Source organism: Triturus cristatus, chromosome 5_2 (genome assembly GCF_964204655.1).
Source record: "Triturus cristatus chromosome 5_2, aTriCri1.1, whole genome shotgun sequence".
Classification (NCBI taxonomy): Eukaryota; Metazoa; Chordata; class Amphibia; order Caudata; family Salamandridae; genus Triturus; species Triturus cristatus.
The window spans coordinates 998,950,106-998,969,839 of NC_140588.1; the positions used below are offsets into that span (position 1 = coordinate 998,950,106).

The 19,734-nt window shown below is 45.1% G+C and overlaps 1 protein-coding gene across 5 annotated transcripts in view; it reads left to right on the top strand.

Moving 5' to 3' along the window:
• LOC146829564 (ligand of Numb protein X 2-like) overlaps positions 1-19,734 on the top strand; it is a 198,841-nt gene that overhangs the window by 91,009 nt on the left and 88,098 nt on the right. For all 5 annotated transcript variants that reach the window (XM_085608267.1, XM_085608266.1, XM_085608263.1 and 2 more), the window contains exon 3: positions 17,593-17,822. In XM_085608267.1, the coding sequence (XP_085464393.1) occupies positions 17,593-17,822 (230 nt within the window). The remainder of the gene's footprint in view (positions 1-17,592; positions 17,823-19,734) is intronic.

Sequence of the window (19,734 nt, forward strand, 5' to 3'; positions counted from 1 at the left end):
GCCTAGCAGCGCGCATGCGCTGCGTAGGCAAAAAGACCTTTAGCCATCCCTTCGGCTTTTCAGCCAAAAACGTGCACGCGTTCCATTGCCTTCAATGGCAACGCGTGCACGTTTGGCGATCCCCTTGCGGGAGCGAGCTTGACACCATATGTTTGTAATTAACTTACAAACACATGGTGCCCCTGGCTCGCTCCCGCAAGGGAAACCTTTTATCTTTTGCCGACACATTTTTAGGCGCACGCGCTTGTTTAACTTTGAGCGCAAGGCGCGCGCAGCCAATGCTTGTTTCATTCTTAACCGTCATTTCATCTGGCTGAGGCCCAGAAGGAGGCGTGAATTACTGCTGTCCGTGATAAACGGCCCGCCTGCTGCTGCCGGACTGCTCTTTACAGAGATAACCACGTATTTCGTGTAATATTCCAAGAGACCAACAGGCAGGCTGGCAAACCTCGTATCGAGCGAACACCAGGGCATAAAGCAGCGTTCAAACCGGTCAATGCCCACAGAACGGACGGGCAAATGATTGAGCAACGCTCCAGCTGTTATGAAGATAGAACGTCTCCTCGAGCAGTGACGTAGTAAGAAAGAACGGACGGTGTCTGATTCGGGACAGTTTGATCTGCTTTACCAATGACGTTCTAATAATGCCTCTGAGACAACTTTGGGTGGAACCGTCAAATGAGAGTCGTACATAACAGGGACATACCTTGCTACTGCCATACCTTCTTCAAGTTTTACGGTATGCGTGACGTGCTTGGATTACCCCCCCCCCCCCCCTCCCCCCCCCCCCCCCAACAATATTGGATCGCAGCAAGCCCCACAGTATTACTTGAAATGTTAAACTGTTTCAATTGGAAGTAAAACAGTACAGCTTTTCGGCTTTAGTAGTTGGAAAACTACAAAACTTGCAATCACCTTAAGAGGAGAAACTTTGCTCCCACAGTGGGGGTGGTGTGCTAAATTGTGAAAATAAGCATGCATGCGTTCAGCAATTGACAGCAGATCAACATCGGCGACAGTACACGATTCATTAAACTTTTGTGCTTTTACGAATCAAACAATGACCTTGTATGGAGTTGGTAAATCGGCAGTTTTGTGGTGCTTTGCTTCGAACTGTTTAGGCTGCCAACACCAGCAGAAGTGTGTTTGAGTTGTGAATCATTTTCAAAGGGAGACCTTTGCCCCAGTTACAGCCATCAGGCTACGTTACGCGAGTTTGTCATCGGTGCACACGGTGCAATGATGGAACTGTTTCTTACTTCATCATTTGTTTGACTTGCACCATACAGTGAAACACAAAGAGTCACTCAAAATCCACCCATTGGACAGTTATTAAAGTACCTTAACTTCAGGAGACTACTGAAACTGAACAGGTGGAAAACGCCTTTACCCAACATCTGATGACACGTTTCAATGAGCAAGTAAAGGTTGATGGGGGCCCCACCCCGGACACAACCATGGCCCAATCTCCTATTAATCACTGACACTCATTCCTAGAGGGAAACAACATTTGTTTAGAGTCATTCCCACTACAAATGAGGGAAAGCCCTTTGTTTCATCGCACATTCCATTTACCCTGTGCTTATTCCCATTACTAAACCATACTTTACTATATGATTTATAATGCTCATGGTGACCAAAGGCATCCCAGCGCTAAGTTCGAAGAGGCTGCACCATACAAAATGGGATGTCGTTCAGAGACGGTTGATATTTTAAAAGTCCGGTTTAAAGGATTTTTCGTAAGCATAGTTCTTTATCTGTTGCTGGAATAGCTAGTGCCAGAGAGTTCCAGAGTTTAGCTGCATTTAAGCTGGCTCTTTTGACACTGGGAGCTATGGCCAAATGGAGGTTCTAAGACTGTAGTGGTCTTCTGGGGATATAAGGGGGAGCCAACTGGCATAGGATAGGAAGACCTTGTCCTTGGGGAGCACGATGAAGGATGCAGAGTGACTTAAATTTTATTCTCTGCGTAATGGGGAGCCACTGAAGGTCTCTTGGGCCCTGTCTGATTGCTCTCTAGGGATCGCAAGTAAAATGCGTGCAGCCGCATTTTGAACTACCTGCACTTTGCGTGTCACTCCTTTAGGAGACCCCAAGTACAATGAACTGACATAGTCTAGACACAAGAGAACAAGGGCTTTTACTACCACATGTCTTGAATTTTGTGGAAGCAGGATCTTCCGCAGCATCCTTCCCTAGCCAAAGCAGCTGGAAGAAATATGAATAGCCTGGGCTTCCAGGCTTCCAGATCATAAGCCAGGGGATAGGAAATGCCAGGTGAGAGAAGAATCTGGCTCACTCGCTGTACGGGTATGGGTACAGGAGCTTGATAGATGTATGGTAGCAGAAAAGGAAGTGTTCATAACTCGTGGTTGCCCCAGGAAGTGGGATAAGAAATGGAAGGCCTGGAATGTATATCGAGGAAATATATGTACATCCCCGATGGTGGAATTGGCAATGAGGAAGAATGAACTCAGGGAAGTGTTGAAACAGTAACTGCAATTCACGACTCTTTGCCTATGTATAATGTGGTCGACGAAAATGCTAACAATGATGATACCCTGTGTGTGATTATTGCAAAATTTTAATAAAATGTTATCACAAAAAAAAAGAATCTGGCTCACTCACAAAGTTGTCTACATTCAGGTACTGCATCTTTACTGCCCCATGCCACAAGAGGGTGGTCCCTATGGCCCCCTCTCAAAGCCAGGCCTTGGTTAATGCCCAGAGCAGAGCTGAACTGGAAATAAAAAGCGGCCATTGGAGAATGCTCACACCAGGCTCGCACTGCTGGAGGCTGCGGGCCAGGAAGGGATGGTTGAGTCATGGCAGCCCTTCCTCTTCTGACATTAGCCCTCTAGTCTGCAGCTCACAGCGAAAATGCAACTGCGGCAGAATAGGCAGCTCAAGCATGGCCCAGAGTCAAGTGATGCTGGAATCCTGCAGCTGCCACCTGCATCGGTGAGCGCCTGCCTGTTGAAGTCCAGTGTGGGGCCACCATGACAAAGGGCCTGGGAAGGAAAACAACATTTTCATCTCCCATTCTGCATGCCAAGATACCAAACAGCAACAACAGACAGAGGAATTGTCAAATGCTCTATTTTACAATCTCACTCGATAGAGAAAGAGTGGACAGTGTCAATAACATTCATTTCAGGTTGCTCTTCAGTCTGTGGGGACCCCTGCACATATTCATAGATAGCAGGTGAGACCCCCTCAGAGCGAGGCTGCAATGGAGTGCACCAGCTCAGCAGTTTGCACTGGTTGAATAATATAGGGCCGCACACCGATGTTCAACAGACGCAGGAGCGTTTCCAATGTCCCAACACGCATTGGCGTGAATTATTTATACAGTTAGGCACTGGCAGCCCTCATCACTTGCTTGTTTGTTTGCAACCCCTTGTAACATTATGATGTGCACTAATGTACTCCGAGCTGCACGTTATAAGCTCTCACTGCAAATCACGGAGTAGTTCCGTGAGGTCCGAGGCTCCAGGCTGAATGCTTCTTTAAGGACCCAGTGACTTGCAAGATCTTTTTAAGTGTGCGTTGAGGCTATATTGTCACACATAATAAGTGGTTTGCACCATTCCACAGAGCTCAAACCTTGTACCAGGTCAAACATAATTAGCTCATCTGGTCGTGTGTGTTTTTTTTCTTCTTTGCATTCCTTAACTTTTGTTTTATGTTTATAAAAGCAGAAAAACAAGCCCCAGAATGCAAAGAATAAAAAGCAAAGCCCGGAAGCAGCGCTCTCTACCGGATCCGGGGGAATCCTGGACAGTGAACTCCAAGGCTTTCCCTCCCCTGCGGTGTGGTGTAACTGGCCCCCCCTCGCTCCTGGGATCTGTGGCAGGATGGTGGCCATAGTTCTAGGCTTTACTGGCATTAAAAGTGGCCTATGGCGTGACCGCTGGATGCCGGACTCTTCTGCCTTTGGAGGTGCTTTGCTGGGTGGACAGGTGGGCTCCAGTGTGCACAGACTTGGCAAGGGAGTTGGAGGCAGCGGGAGATGCTAGACGCAGTGCAAGTACTGGCAAATGGTGCCACCTTGAATAGCCACCCCTTCAGTCATTTTCTTTATCGGGGCACCCTTACTGCACATATGTGGAAGTGGGGGATTAAGGGGCGGGAGAACGAAACCTACACATGTCGCGACCGTTCAGCTCTCCTCTGGGATGGGCAAAGAGGCTCATACTCAAGAGGACCCCTCTTTGTCAACTGAAAGGGCTCTGTCCGCCCAGCTCAAGGTCTTCGAGGGGGAAGGAGTTCAGTCCTGAAGTGCAGTGGCACCAGCTGTTGCACCACACCAATATCACTGCTCACTTCTTGCAAGTTATTCCAAGTATTGGTGCAGATTTCTTTATCATAGCTGTATTGTGTCATTAGAAGGTACCCGTAATAAGAAAATGATGTAGAATACATTATAGGGAGGTAACAGTCGCCCATGACAGTAGTAGTTTGTCTTTTATATATTGCGGATTCATGACACCGTTCTTCTACTTTTTAAAGGTATAAGTAGCTTTTTTTAGAATTATTCAAGTTAATGAAAATTAATTTACCCACCACCACGGAAAAACTGAATTCCAAATTAGCCATGCTGGGACTTGGAGTCCCACCCATGTTCCACTTATTCAGTCATACTGTCAGTACACCTACCACGTCTAGCTATTTATGTGAACCCAATTTCATGTGCCACAAAGCAGTCTGCAACAGACAACAAGTTTAGCGTAAAATACAATAAATATTCAACTCACCAACTTTAAGACTGGAAAATATGCAACGTTACATTTTATAATACACACTGGCAGACCAGCGTTTGGTCCCTGTGCTCAGTTTTTCTCACAGCAGCGCATGGTAAAGACACTGTTTCATGACAGAAGGATTATACAAGGTAGAAGCCTTTCCGCAGAGTAGGGCTGATTAGATTTCTGGGTAGGGAACCACATAGGGCAATGGCGGAAGCACTCCGTAATGGCATGCTTTGATTCACTAAGGTAATTCTTTAAATTTGGAATTACAAGTATAGTTTATTTTACCCCGCGGTGGGCTCAGGGTGTGCTTAGTGTGGGACACTAAGAGGCGCTACCATTGGTTTTCAGGACCATTATTGGGTACTGATATAGATCCTGTGGTTTAAGGGGGTCTAGGTCACATGGTGGTTTAAGCGAGGTTCACCCGCGCCAAAGGTCTGGGTTTCTGACCCAGTTGCCCAGGATTGTCTCCCATGAGGGTGGTATGGAAGGCTCCATGGGGCCAGCGTTAGTTTTGGGTTGCGTCCAGTGGGGAAGAGGTTGGATGGAGTGAAGGTGTAGGGCAGAATTTAATGTTGTGCATCTTAGATATCTGTATTTGAATCCCAAGATATTGTTTTATGTTTTAATTTGTATTCTTAGTTTCTTTAATAATCTTATTGCATTTGCCTTTGCCACTGTTTTCAATCCTGTGCTTGAAGTGTTAATGTGACCCATGTAAACATTCCAACAAAGCTATGTCAGTTGACACTGCATTGGTGGATGGAGAGGGGTTGTAAATCCAGCTGCTCGCATCCCGGCCTACAGAGAAGAGCACCACCTTATGGGAGCTTCAAGATTTGATGTGGAGGCGTGCAGAGTTACTCACTCTCCTTCATGTTTTCAAAACTTGGGCCCCAATTAGCGGACCTTGCGGAGGGATCTTCCTTACTTTGGAAAGATTTTGGACACAGGCCTGTGACTTTCACCTGGGGGACACTTCTGGTCTGGGTGGTGGCATGTAGGTGGGCAGAAGCTTCACCCACAATTGATGATGGCCTCATTGCACTAGTTAGTAGCTTTATAAGGCCATGTTAATGTGACCTACAACTTTTGATTCGTCACCTGGCTGGGACCTGATGCCAGCAGAGGTTTAATCGCCACTGTGACACCCACCCTGCTAGCCGTCTTTGTTCTGCAAGTTTTCACTACTTGTTTGTGCTGCTGCTTCTCCTTTTGCCTACTATGTTTTGATCGCATTTTGATGGACAATAAACCATATGATTAACTAACTTTAGAAAAAGATTGAGTAAACAAGGTTCAATAACACTGAATACTAGTGTTTTGTATACTCCATTCCACGTGAAATCTTTCCACATGGGTGTGTAGTGTGGGAAGAGACGCTGTGTTCCTGTGCAGAGCATGGGGCTGTAGCGCCTGATTCCACTGCGGGACACAGGACCCTGCATTCCTGGGTTGGAGGGGGTTTGGGACTGGGAATCATTCCTGTTTGGCTGGTGGCCAGGTACTGACCCCTATTACTGGATATTTTGTAGGTCTCGCATACGCAGCGCGCATGCGATGCATAGGAGGACCTTTAGCCGTCGCTCTGGTCATTTTCAAGCACACACTCGTGCTTGTGGCGGCATCCACATTGTGCGAGCGAGCAGGGGCGCGCCACAAGCACAGTGCTTGAAAATGAGCAGACTGCGCACGCACGCAGCACTCCTGGGCTCTCGCTCTTTCGCTCTCTCGCTCTCTTGCTCGCTCTCTCTCTCTCTCTCTCTCTCTCTCTCTCTCTCTCTCTCCCCTGCTGTCGCTCTCTCTCTCTCCCCCTCTTTCTCTCACTCTTTTCCTTTCTCTCTCTCTCCCTCCCGCCCCCTGAATTGAATTGCACAGAGAACTGCATACTAGGGCTCTAAATGTGATGAAAGGTTGGAGGGGTGACAAATCGATTCCTTGATCCAGCCCTACTTCTGGGTAGACTCCAAATCACAAGGAGATGGAAGGCATTGTCCTTGCCTGGGGTCACTCTGTGGCAGGACACAGTGATTCAACGGACAGAACCAGAGTCTGATCACTGCATAGCGAGGAGGGGCTGAAGTCTTTGCAAATGCCCCATTGTGTCTGCATGGGACGCCTTGGTCCTCACATTCAAAAGTGATAGCAAAGACGACACCAGACCAGCCTAGTCTAGCCTTACCATGACTTCAGTCCTCGAATTGTGCACCCCTCATTCGATGGCGCTAATCGCGCGATCATAGCTTCCTACAGATGACATTTCATGGCTTGGGGCTATACACCCACAGTGGAATACACCTGCACTAAACACTCCCGTGTTTTAAACCTCTCATTTATAATATATGATTATCCCTCTAACCGCTTTTTGTTTATTTTTTTTGTTACTGTATTACACACCTGCACCATACTGTTGCATAATTACCGTATTAACTGACCTGTTGACACTTCCCATGATGCCTGTCTGCTTACCGCTTAAATGTTTATGTAAAGCTGAAAACGCAATCAAAATGGTTGAGGGAAAAAAAGAATGGGGCAGGTGCAAAATGAGGGACTTATTTACAATAACTCCCCTCATTCGTACACTGGTGAAGCAATGTGGTCTCAGATTTGAATTCTTATCAGGTTAATTCTGCCACTGCTACCTGGATTCTTACGGGCCGCGTATCTACAGGACTGAGATTTGAAGGGTTGGAACCTCTTTTGACTGTTCTAATAAAATGACTATTATTGCGAGGCAGGAGACTGAGAAGTGAGACTCCAGCTCCAATCCAAAATGTGATATCCACACCCAGGGAGTGAGACTTGGGGTTCCTTGAATTACTCGTTCCTGGAAGCGCCATCACCAGTCAGACCTGACCTGATGCTAGCACTGAGCAGTTGCATAATCCTCTACAATCCACCATTCGAAGGTTGCACCCACCTTTGCTGCCATTGTACCCGCAGGAAAAACATGTGCTGCTTGGATCTCTAGGGCAAAAATCTTGTGCATGCGCTTCAAAGGAAAGATGAAACGCTCCATCATGTGAAATGTCCAAAGTGCCTTGTCACAACTTCGATGCACTGAGAGTTGTGCTGAGGACTCCAGACACACACACAGACATGCAAATCCGTTTAGGTGCGCCATGTCTCCGGCAGCCATGTGTGTGACGGCGTTGGTTACTATGGCAATGATCGGACATTTATACCACATGCGCGTGCTCTGCCCAGCCGCTACCAGCTAACAAGCATTGCCATAGCCAATAGGTCTCGCCTTTGGGGCCTTATCAGTATTTAGTTATGCAGCACAATATCCTTACTGCAACAACATTAACTGTTGCATGGCTAAACACTTATAAGGTCCCAAAGGCGAGACCTATTGGCTATGCCAATGCTTGTTCTTTCTCTTTTCTCTCTCTTCGCACTAAGAGTCCCTCGAAACTTGAATGTGCACGGTAAAAGGGCAGATTTTGTATTTTTTGTTTGTATTAAAAAACGGTCCCACTATTGTAGGTATGTTTACAAAAGATGTAGCAGACGGATGGTGTCCGGGTAGCTGGAAATAGCTTTTAGATAGTGTTATTGTTTCCCTTAATCCTTGTGAAGGAAAACTTCAAGCAATAAAGATCATACAACTAAGTCTGTCTCCTACTAGCTTGTCCTCTGCCACTTGCATACTGAAGATACGCTCCTCTGTTACTTCCATACTTCATAGTAAGGGTTGTATGGTGACGATGCGCTCCTCTGTCACGTCCATACTTCATAGTAAGGCTTTTATGGTGAAGATCCGCTCCATAGAGAGTTCCGCCGGCTAAATAAGTAATTCAGAAACTGACATGAGCAGCAGCGTCTGTCAGATCCGAGCTACTCTTGAGGAAGTTGGACAGATAATGGCTCTCTCGGCCATGAACTATATGTGATTGAAGGGAATCGCCTTTCCTGTTGGCCCTATACAATTACGAACATGGTATACGTGCAAATCTGTCTTCATACAGCATAAGGTCACCATCTTCGATGTAAGTTTCACCTAGCAGACATGAAGCCTAGGGTGTGAACTTTTTGTAATAAAGGATGGACCTCTTTTATTCTGCACGTCCCAATAATGTACCTTGGCTTGTCTTCAGTCTCGTGTGTACTCTGTGTTCACATTCTAGGATCTCTCAAAGCCCCTCTTTCATTAGGCAGCGCCGCAGGATGTATCTCCGGGTTCATGTCTATGATGTCCATGTGTCTTTTGTAAGGTACCAATGGATCCAGATCATAAGGCCTTATAAAGATGCAAGATGTTTTGGATTCTTCTAAATTCCATTTGCCCTTTTAGAACAATTGATGTCTTGAGGATATGGTCTGTGATGTTAACATGAACTTAGATGTAGGTGCCTGAGCCGATCAAACGCAACTAAAACTCGATGCCTCGACAGGGCTCAACACAGACACAACTGGTTAGCGCTTCCTACATTACACAAATATAAGAAGCTAGTCATTGCCCCCCCCACACAATGTACTTGATCCCCAAGCTACCTGAATATACTTAGAACACCTCTGTTACAATTAAGGTAAATACATTACATGATAGTAACCCCACGTCATTCTGAGATCCCCTCCACCGGCTAACGAAGTGAGGGGGGCATGAGGAGAAAGGGGTGGAATGGGAGTTATAATAATGTATAGACTACACTCATATCGCTCTTCCCCAACATTTACTTTTATTACTATGTAGATGTTAGAAAAACCCCACTCCCACACCGGAAAGGGTGGTGGTAACGGGGTCTTTCCAGACATACACAGTGGTAGCTTGGCTCGAGTGGTCAGGGGTCAGGCACCGTGTTAAGCATACGCAATACCCACACAATAACCATGCGTGCATCCGTTCCAAAAACGACACTACACCTTAAAAATTATACTGAAAATATATCTCTTTATCTTCTTTTCTCTTAGTTGCTGATTAAATAAATAATAATACAATCACAGTACACAAGGCTTTTTCTGTGGAAGGGTACGTCAAATAAATACTGTCTTAACGATTCAATAAATAAGGTAGATCATAAATAATCAAGGCATAAATATAAGTGCATTACATTACAGGCAATTAAATATTATGAGGGAATAAATACTGTACGACAATAAATATTGTGAAACAATAAATACTGTGAGGCAATAGGATAAATACAATAAATACAGTGCTCTCAATAAATAATAAAAGCCAACAGTGACATTTGTAAATCAGTTCACATTCCTGAGGTACTATGGGATGATTTGACCCAATCCCAGCTTGTAGAGATTTGGATGGCCTGAGGGGTATACTCCCTGGCTTGGACAAGGCTGAGGCCTAAACTGAGGTAGATAAAGGGGGAATCTAGAGATCTGGCTCTCCCACACTACACAACCCCTCTGTATTAGTCTCAGCTCACCCCTGGCACAATCAAGCTGGTTCCAGCACCCTAGGTTAGTCTCTCAGGGCTCCACAGGGCCTTAGGCGCCCTCTATTCCACTTACTGCCCTTTTTATGAAGCTCCGACGTCGGTGGAGTCGAGTCGACGCCGTGAGGCGGCTCCGGTTCGATGTCGGCGGCCTCGGCACAATGTCAGTTCTTGACGACGTCGATAGGCGGCTCCGGTTCGATGTCGGCGGCCTCGGCTCGATGTCGACCTCCGGCTCGATGACGTCGGGCTGTCTTGGCTCGATGTCGACTTCGGGCGGCTCCGGTTCGATGTGGGCGGCCTCGGCTCGATGTCGGCCTCCGGTTCGATGACGTCGGGCTGTCTTGGCTCGATGTCGACTTCCGTCGGCTCCGGAGTGCGACCTCCACTCCCGACCTCCGGCACGATTCTCTCCAGGTTCCGGCGACTCCGGAGTGCGATCTCCACTCCCGACCTCCGGCATGCTTCACCTCGGTTTCCGGCGACTCCGGAGGGCGGACTTCACTCCCCCGTCGACGCCGCTCACTCGACCTCGGGTGACTTCCTCCTCGACCTCTGGTACTCTCCACGACCTCCGTCGGCGCCCTCTCTCGACCTCTGGCGGCTCCGGGTACGACGTCTGCTTTCCAGTCAGCGCCGCTTCTCCACCTCGGGCTCCAGGTCTCAGGCTTCTCGACGTCGGATTCCAGGGAAACCAATAAACAGGTCAGATTCTTGCTTTTCTTTACTTCTAAGGCCTGTTCCTGCTGTCCAGGTCCTTAAGATGGTTTTTCTTGCTTTGTCCCACACAGGGCTCCAGGCTGGGCTCAGTCAGTAGGGACTAGTATCAAGGGTGGGTTTATGGACCCCACTCCAGGCACAAGTTTCCACCCCTGCTGCCTCACTCCTTCCTCCTTCAGGTTTCTGCTCCTCTCTCTTCACCAGTCAGGTGCCAACTGCCAGCTCCAACTGTCAACTCTGGCTTAGCTTCCCAACATTCCAAACCGCCTCCAACTGTCACAGGGTTCTGGAATGTTCTGGAAGGTGCTGGTAGGTTCCAGTGGGTTCTGATGATGTCACAGGTGGCCACCATTTTGTGCTCCAGGCCCTCAGACAGAAGTTCCAGGGGTAGATAAAATGGCTCCCTGAATCTGCATCAATACTAAAAAGTCTGGTGGTTCCCAAAAAGGAAAAAATACTAACAGGGTTTGAGGCAAAAGTGGGACAAAATAAATAATGATGAGGAGGGACCACCCAAAGGGCTGACAGGTCTAACAGTAGAGTATTGTTGTTATAACGGATATATCTTGCAATATTGTTAAACATGCGCAACCCACGCCCAAAGTTGTGATCACCAATGCATTTAAAACGCACGACTCCGGTACTAAACTCTAACTTTGTTATACATTTGTAATGACAAGCGGAGACATTGTGCTGGGCAGTTGTATCCTATGTAACTGTAATTGCGGTGGGTGCATACTTGAAAAAAACTATTAAAGGCGTACCCCATAAAAAAACAGGAAACAGCATGACCTTGGATGCCTAGTGAAACAATGATTTCTCATATCAAATATTTGGACAGCTTCATTTGAATGCATTGAAATTTGTAAGGTGTTTATTTCCTGCTGCAGACAAAACCCTTTCCAAATTCCATGAGTTGTGGATATTGAGGTCATCTAGGCAAACCTGCTACCTCTTTAAATACATGAATTTAGCGCACAAAAGGCGGTCAGTTAACTTCAGGAACTTCGCTGCTGGTCTGGTGTACGGCATCACTCCACTGTCGAGAATCTATAAATTGTGTAGCAGAAATCAGATCCGAGAAAATCCATCTTATCTCGGCAGGACTCTACTAATGAACTCTTCAAATTAGTTTAGAACTGTTTGCAGCCTTTCTTTGAATAAGAAATTTGAGCTTGTATTGAACCTGTGCTATAAATTCTCACATCCAAAAAGCAAAGGTGCGGTTAAGGTGTGGTAGACCTGTTCGTTGTCCCTGAGGGATCCCTGCAGACCCTGCTGAGTTGATTCATTCCTCCTGGCCTCTACATTCTGGGGGGGCTTTGCGGTTGGCTACACCTAGTCTGACCTACCTGCAGGGTGGACCTACAACCTTGCTTGGCTTGCCTGCATTGTACTGCTGTACAGGTTGACAAAACAATTTCATTAAACATAAAGATATACTAAGTGGTAAAACCTCATGAGGTGTCCAGGTGCATTACAATCTATACCAGGAAGTGACCTTTATGTTTGGTTAATAATTGTTTGTCCCTGAGAAAGGTAAACAGTCTTCCTGTGTGCCAACAATAGACCGAGCTAGAGGAGCCCCACTCTTTGTTTATACCTAATGTTTACCTAGTGTCGAGCATCAGGTCGGTGGCATTCAGAGAGACTTAACTCATAAGCTGAGATTTCACTACCAGATCATGCTTTGCCTGTGAACTAGGAGTGACTGTCACACATGGCAGCATCTTATCTTTTCTAAGAGATGGTATCTAGTGTTTGCTGGTGGAAAGGAGAGAGTAATACTCTGATGAAGTAGACCTATGAAATCTTAAAATCACAATTTATCAACTTACAATGGTGGCAAGCAAGAAAGGTTTTTGTACAGCATCCATTTACGACCTCCTCACTCCTCATCTCTGCTTTTCATCCCAACCTCTCATCCTTCATCCCTACTTCTTATCCAGCATCTACTTCTTATCCATCATCTCTACTTCGTACCCATCATCTCTACTTTCAGTTCATCATCCCTGCTTCTCAGCTCCTCATTCATCATCCCTACTTCTCATCGCTGCTCCACATCCCAACTTCTCATCCATCATTCCTACTTCTCATCCCTCCTTATCCATCATACAGCTCCCAATAGCGTGTATTACAGATCTTTTAACTTATTGTGATGAACTAATTTAAAATGACTAGCACTGGGTGGTTGGAGTCGGAATTTACTCTCGCCCGCACATGCTGTAGAATACGTTTGTGCACAGGGAGTTAAGTACTTCCTATGTAATCTAAACCACAAGTGCATCTAAGTTTGTAAATGGCAAATTCCGTTCGACAGGTAAGATGTTCCTTGATTTCAATTTCCTTCTCACTAAAAGCTGTCATATGAGTTGCATTTGTAGCAAAAGTGCAGGCACACCATGAATTAAATTTGTAAAAACCCATTTTTTAAGCCAAGTACTATTTTGTATTACTTCCGGCATAGGCTTCACTAGGGCATCCCTCATGGAAGGTGCCCTTCTAATTGTAATGGAAGGCAGATTGGGCAGGATGGGACCCAGAGTGATGCCAGTGAGTATTATAGGCCATTCTGAATAAATAATCCTGCGCAGTTTTTGTTCTTTTTGACTGAAGGTGGTAATCAGTCGAATAGTGTGTTTTTCCTCTTGTGAACAAGACATGAGTTTGTGGTGCTACTATATTTAGGCAATAGGAGGGCTTCTCTAAATAAATTGTTTGCTTTTGTCAGTGCTTGGATCAAGTGAGACCCCTTGTGGCCTCGATCCAAAAAACGACAAAGTGCTTCCTGCTGGCATTCATTAGAGACTGTATCCAAACTGCAGATTCGGTGAATCCGCACAAATTCGCCTTACGGTATGCTTTTAATCAGATGGCGTGGGTGTGAACTATCGGCATGTTGGATAGAGTTTCCCGCAGTGGATTTGCGGTGAAGCTTAGTGTGTTTTTTCTCTTCACTGATATATACTAAAACATCAAGAAACTTTACACTTTCATTGTCAATTGTCACAGTAAATTTCAAATTGAGTTTGTTCGAGTTGATAGTTTCAATAAACTCCATTGCTGCCTCCTTAGTACAGTTCCAAATCAGACTAACATCATCAATGTAACCTCAATAATGTACGATGTGCTTATACCAGTCTCTGTGTGTGGTCATGAGGACACACCTCTCCCACCAGCCGACATGCACACTTGCATAACTGGGGGAGAAGCATGCCCCGATAGCCACACCCCTCACCTGCTGGTATATATCCTGATGAAATACAAAAAAATTGTTCAACAAGCACAGTTCAATCATTTCCAAAAGCATACAATTGTGGTTTTTCATGTTAATGTCTCTATTCTCTAAAAAGTACTTAGTAGCAGGTATACCATCCACATGATTGATACTTGTGTATAACGACTCTGTCCATAACCACTAGTAAATAGTTAGGTTGCCATACCACATCATTAACCTTTAATAAAAAGTCTGTAGTATCCTTTATATATGATGGCAAGGTTTTTACATGTGGCTGCAGAAAAAAGTCCATATATTTCGATAAATTCTCATTCATACTCCTCTGGGCAGAAATGATGGGACGTCCTGGTATAGGTGTAGTTTTTTTATGAACTTTCTGCAGAAAGTACAACTTAGGAGTCACTGGATGTTCCATATTTAGGAAGTTTAATTTATCTTTAGTCAATAAACCATTTCTTTTCCAGTGATGGAGTAGTTTGCTCAACATATCATGAGCTGTTCGCATTTCCAGTTTAGTTTACTTTTTATAGCAACTTCCATCAGATGGATGGCGGTCAGCTTCCGCCATATATTGACTTCTTGACCACAACACCGTGTTGCCACCTTTATCAGACTTGTTTATAATAAGGTCATGATTCTTTTGGAGTGTTTTTAATTAGAGCATGATATTGGATGTTTCTGTAATTTTTCCGTTGATGAGTAGATGGCACAGTTCTATTCAAACTTTTCAATTCGGTGATGACTCCGTCACTAAACACATCCACTGCATCCTTCGGCATCATAGGAAGGAATGTGGACGCAGGACGAAACTGACTTGGTGCAGCTTTGTTGGTAACGATAACCAATGCGGTTGATGTGAGTAGTGAACATGCATTAAGGGTCTCTGTGGATAATGAGTGTAATAGCTGTAAATTAGGTATATCTTTAACTTGAAGAGTCCCATCCGTAATGGCATTACCAGTGGGTGCATCAGCAAGTGGTGTGGGAGGTTTATTCAACTGGAAATATTTGATACGTTTAATCTTTCGAATAAATTTGAAGACATCAATCCTAGTAGAATTATAAGACAATTGATTGATCGGACAAAATAACAGGCCAAGTGCAAGGAGCTGAGTTTCAGCCTTTGTTAGAATGACGTCCGTAAGATTGATGACAGCATTGTGTGTGTGTGTATATGTGTGTGTGTGTGTGTATATATATATATATATATATATATATATATATATATATATATATATATATATATATATACATACATACTATTTCTAAACACAAGTGAAAGGGGTATTGTAAAGGTACTGAATTCTTTCTTTTTTTATGATGGGAGTAAACCCCATAACCCAATAATGTAACCCTTCTTACTCCCCAACTACTTACTACACATTAGCACTACCTATCCCTGAATCCCAAAAACCCTTTACTACCCCCATGTAAGCATCATAACATTCGGTGCATGTGCATATATATATATAATATGTAGATGTATATTTAAACACATGTCTATAAAATTAATGTCGTGGCATTTAAAAACCTTTTTAAAAATCCTTTCCTGCGATGTAAAGTACCATGATATAATGGGGCTAAAAGCAGCCTTCATTGTACTTACCTGGGACATAAAGGCTGCACATTGCAAGATATGTTTTTTTCTATTGAAGGCAAATGCCACAAAATGTAAATAAGAGAAAAAAAAAAACCAGATGGAAAAACATGATAGAATAGTACAATGCTTTCTAGTTACCTGCTGTACTTAGAACTGGTATAGGAAAGCTTTTTAGTTTTAATGAAGATCACAGGCAAATATGAATCCTATTGACAGAATATGTCCTATTGGTTTGGAGTTATTGCAACCTGAATACATAGTTTAAAAACACAAGTTTGATTAAATAAAACAAAAGGGATAATAAATGGAAAGGAAAAAAGCATTGGTAAAGTACTTGTCTCCCCGGCCTTGGCATTTAAGTGCACTTCTTTTTAGGTGGGTGTGCACGTGTGATGAGGAAAAGTCCTTTGAAGTAAAAGGGAGACAGTTGTTGAGGTGGGCTGACTCAGTGCTCCATGGTCTAAGCTGTTGTGGGCAGAAACAAAATGTGAATGTCTGTTGAACAGATCAGTGGATGAAGAGGACCACAGGCACTTTTATAGAAGTATGTATATATGCATATGCTTCCAGCGGCCACATGAAGACAGAGAAGTGACGGGGGAGCCATGTATAACCTGGTAAACAAACAAAAGCAACCTGACCCATCCCACCACCTATGAGCTGGCTTTCCCCTACTCCGTCCTAAAGCTGTGCTCTCTCCATAGGATCGGAAAGTTGGCGCTGCCCCTATCAAGGCGGCCTGGAATTCATTTATGACATCGCAACAGTGGGAAACAACTTGTGATACCTCATTGCTGTGATTAATATAGCCCTGTATCCCGCTGCCTCAGGCTATACCAGTTGTTAAAGACCCTGAACCCGAGTTATAACCAGGGAGAGGGCCTTTAACAACCAATATAGCCTGAGGCATAAGGGCTATAAAACTATTCGAACATTTCAGACACGAAGGGTACAATTTTCTAAATTAAGAAGGGAGAAACTTGAAGATCAGCATTGAGGCTCCAGCGTTAGCCCAGAGATACTCCATTGCCTTCAGGGGAGCTCTCAACATTCCAAACGTTCTATTCATATTGAGAACCTGGTGTTCACAAAGGAGAAACAGATTGTTATTAGTGTCAGTGTGGTTGATGAGCGTGGTTAGTGCCCACTGACTTCACTAGTTCTGATCTACAGGCCAGACTTTTAAATCCCAGCAACAGCTGATCCGTTATATTCAACTGTTTAAATTGCAGTGTTTAGAATCTGGTTACAATTGTATTGAGTGCTGCTTTAAAATATTGTTTTTATGCTTAAGCAATTTTGTCACCATTGAATAAAGTATAGCAAAACATTGGAATGTTGAGAGCTCCATTGAACACAACGAAGTGGTTCAGGGCTTATAATGGCTGGTATAAGCCCGATGCTCAAACATTCTCCATGGATCTCCCTTTTTAATTTAGAACATTCTACCCTCAGTGGGTAGAATGTTCTAGTAGCCTTATAGCCTTCCTGCCTTGGGCTAAACCGTTTGTTAAAGGCCCTCTTCCTCGTTAGAAGTCCTCTCCTGAGGCTCGGGCCTCCAACTCTGGTTAAGGTCCTTTAACAACTGCTATAGCCCAAGGCTATCTATATAAGGCTATAGTACTAACCAGACGTGATAATCAATCATAATGCAGGTGCTGCCTGTATGAGCAGCAGTCCATTACAAACATGTTCTTCTATTTTTTGCCTATGTTGTTGCTTAGATGGAGGTGTGAAAAGTGCCTATGGACCTTTAAGTGCCTCGAAGAAACGAAGTGCATAAAAGCTGGGCAAATGAGCACACCATCTTGTTTGCTGTGCATTGGGTGACATCGCTCAGCTTTTGCCCTCTGATAACGTTTGCTTTTATACTGTTCCCTTCAGATGTCCTGGTTTTAAGAAGCACAGAGAAGAGACCGAAAAGACAAAACACCCACGCTCCAGTAGACACAAAAAGGATGCCATCACCAGGGTTGACGTTGATGGGCAGGCCGAGACGAGTTTGCCAAGCCGCATGTGTGCACTGGTCGCAGATAGTTCTAGTGCTGCGGTCGTCTCCATGGGCACACCCGAGCCAGGTTTGGTGAACCCAGCGTTTGAAGAGGCTGATGAGGGTGAGTCTGTTGCATATGCCTGTTTTGAAAATTTGTTACATTTGAGCACTCCGTCATAAAAGTAGCGAAGTCGGATTCTTTGATGGTTTTTCATGTCCCAAAGATATTCTGATAAAGTTTTTGTCTGTAGGGGTAGGTGATTGGAGGTGGCAGATGAAGCATAATTCTGACCTTAAGTTCCAGTTATGTGGGTGCTGGGAACCCACCCAGGGCCACATCTCTATGCACATCTTAATTCAAACCCTGGAGCAGTTTGGTCATGCACGTGGTTTGAAAATCAGCAGAGAAAAAACAGTGCTCTTTCCCCTTGGGTAGATTGGCAAAGTTGGCTTGTGAGGAACACCCTGATGAATGCCTGCACTGGGAAATAGACAAGTTTCGATATCTGTGCTTGCGGACAGTGCACAGCTGATAAACAATCTAACTATAATATGGGATGGGTACTTGATGGTCTTGGAGCCTCTGTGAGATTCTGGATTCCTCTATCCTTGAATGGTAGTATTGTGGTGGCTCATATGGTGTTCCGCCTCCCCCCTGCCTCCCCCCGCTGTCTGTAAACCCATTGTGTGATATCTGCATGCAGCATTCAAGGAGTTCGTCAGTTCACTGATCTCGCTGGTATGAGAACTAAGGTTAGTTTGGATATTTTGAAAATGGGCATTGAAGGTTGAGCCCTTGGCCTCCCTGGCCTCTAATTAGAATATATTGCGGCACAATGGTGCCAGGAGACCGGTAACTGGAAAAAAGATTGGCACCTGGGACTGGAGACCTTGTAGTTCCTTTTGATGATGGGATGGGGAGAGGAGGGGACATTCCCCCAAGTACTGCCCTCACATTGTGCAACCGCCCGCTCATGGATGGAAAGTAGCGGTGAACAGAGTGCTGATCTGATTCTCTAGATCTTTAAATATTGCACGGTTGCAATTAACAAAGACCTGACCATATCATGCTGAAGGGGTGGGGGGTTGTCGCACTCTAAGTGCCCTATACCCGGGTGATTGGTTTGCCATCTATACGGGACACAAGATCGATTTGGGGTTCACCCAGGACAGTTCCTGTAATATGCAATATTGACTAATTACTGAAGTATCTAAAGGCCTGAGGGTCACAGGCAAAATACTTTTTTGAGAGCATGTCAATTGTGGGATGAAGCCATTGACAAACTTAGAATGGAAGACGTGTACTGATTCATGGGCTGCCTAGCAAAGCACCATTGAGACTAACACATTTCCGGTTCCCCCACAGCACCTAGCAATTGATGCTGGACATAAAAGCACAGGCATTACTAGGGTTCATTTAGTCCCTAACATCCCTGAGTCCTGGTATTACTACTCCTGCTGCAGTTGATAGCCATGCCCCCTTAGATAGGCCCCAAGCAATAGGCATCCTGTGTTAAAAAGCCCATGGGCAGATGCCTGTCCCTTGAGTGCCCAACCATGGCTGCGAAGTCCAGAGGAGGGATGGCTTCTTTTGGGCCTTGCAACACTGGAAAATGCCTGTGATCCCCATAGAAAAGTAACCACTTTCCAATGATGCCATGGTCCTGGGTGCAAAGTAAAGGGTCCTTAGACCCCCCCACCCCTCCACTGCACATCAAAACACAGTTATATTTAAACCTCTTACTCTATCATACAGGTAAGCGCTGCACCCCATAGCACAATAACTACATCTTGGTGGTCATAGATATGGGGCCTAGGACAGGGACCCCATTCCATTATGCCTCACATCCATGATCTCGCGCTGTGAGGCCCAGGCAAGGGAGCACTTTCCCCTGGGACTCCCGTGTGATCTAGCACTGTGGAGCCCAGGCAGCGGGTCTGTTCCTAGTGCTGCAAGGTCCAGTGAACTGTATTCCAACTCCTGGGCCTCACATCAATCCCCCTTCCCTAGGATATGACTCAACATTGTGAAG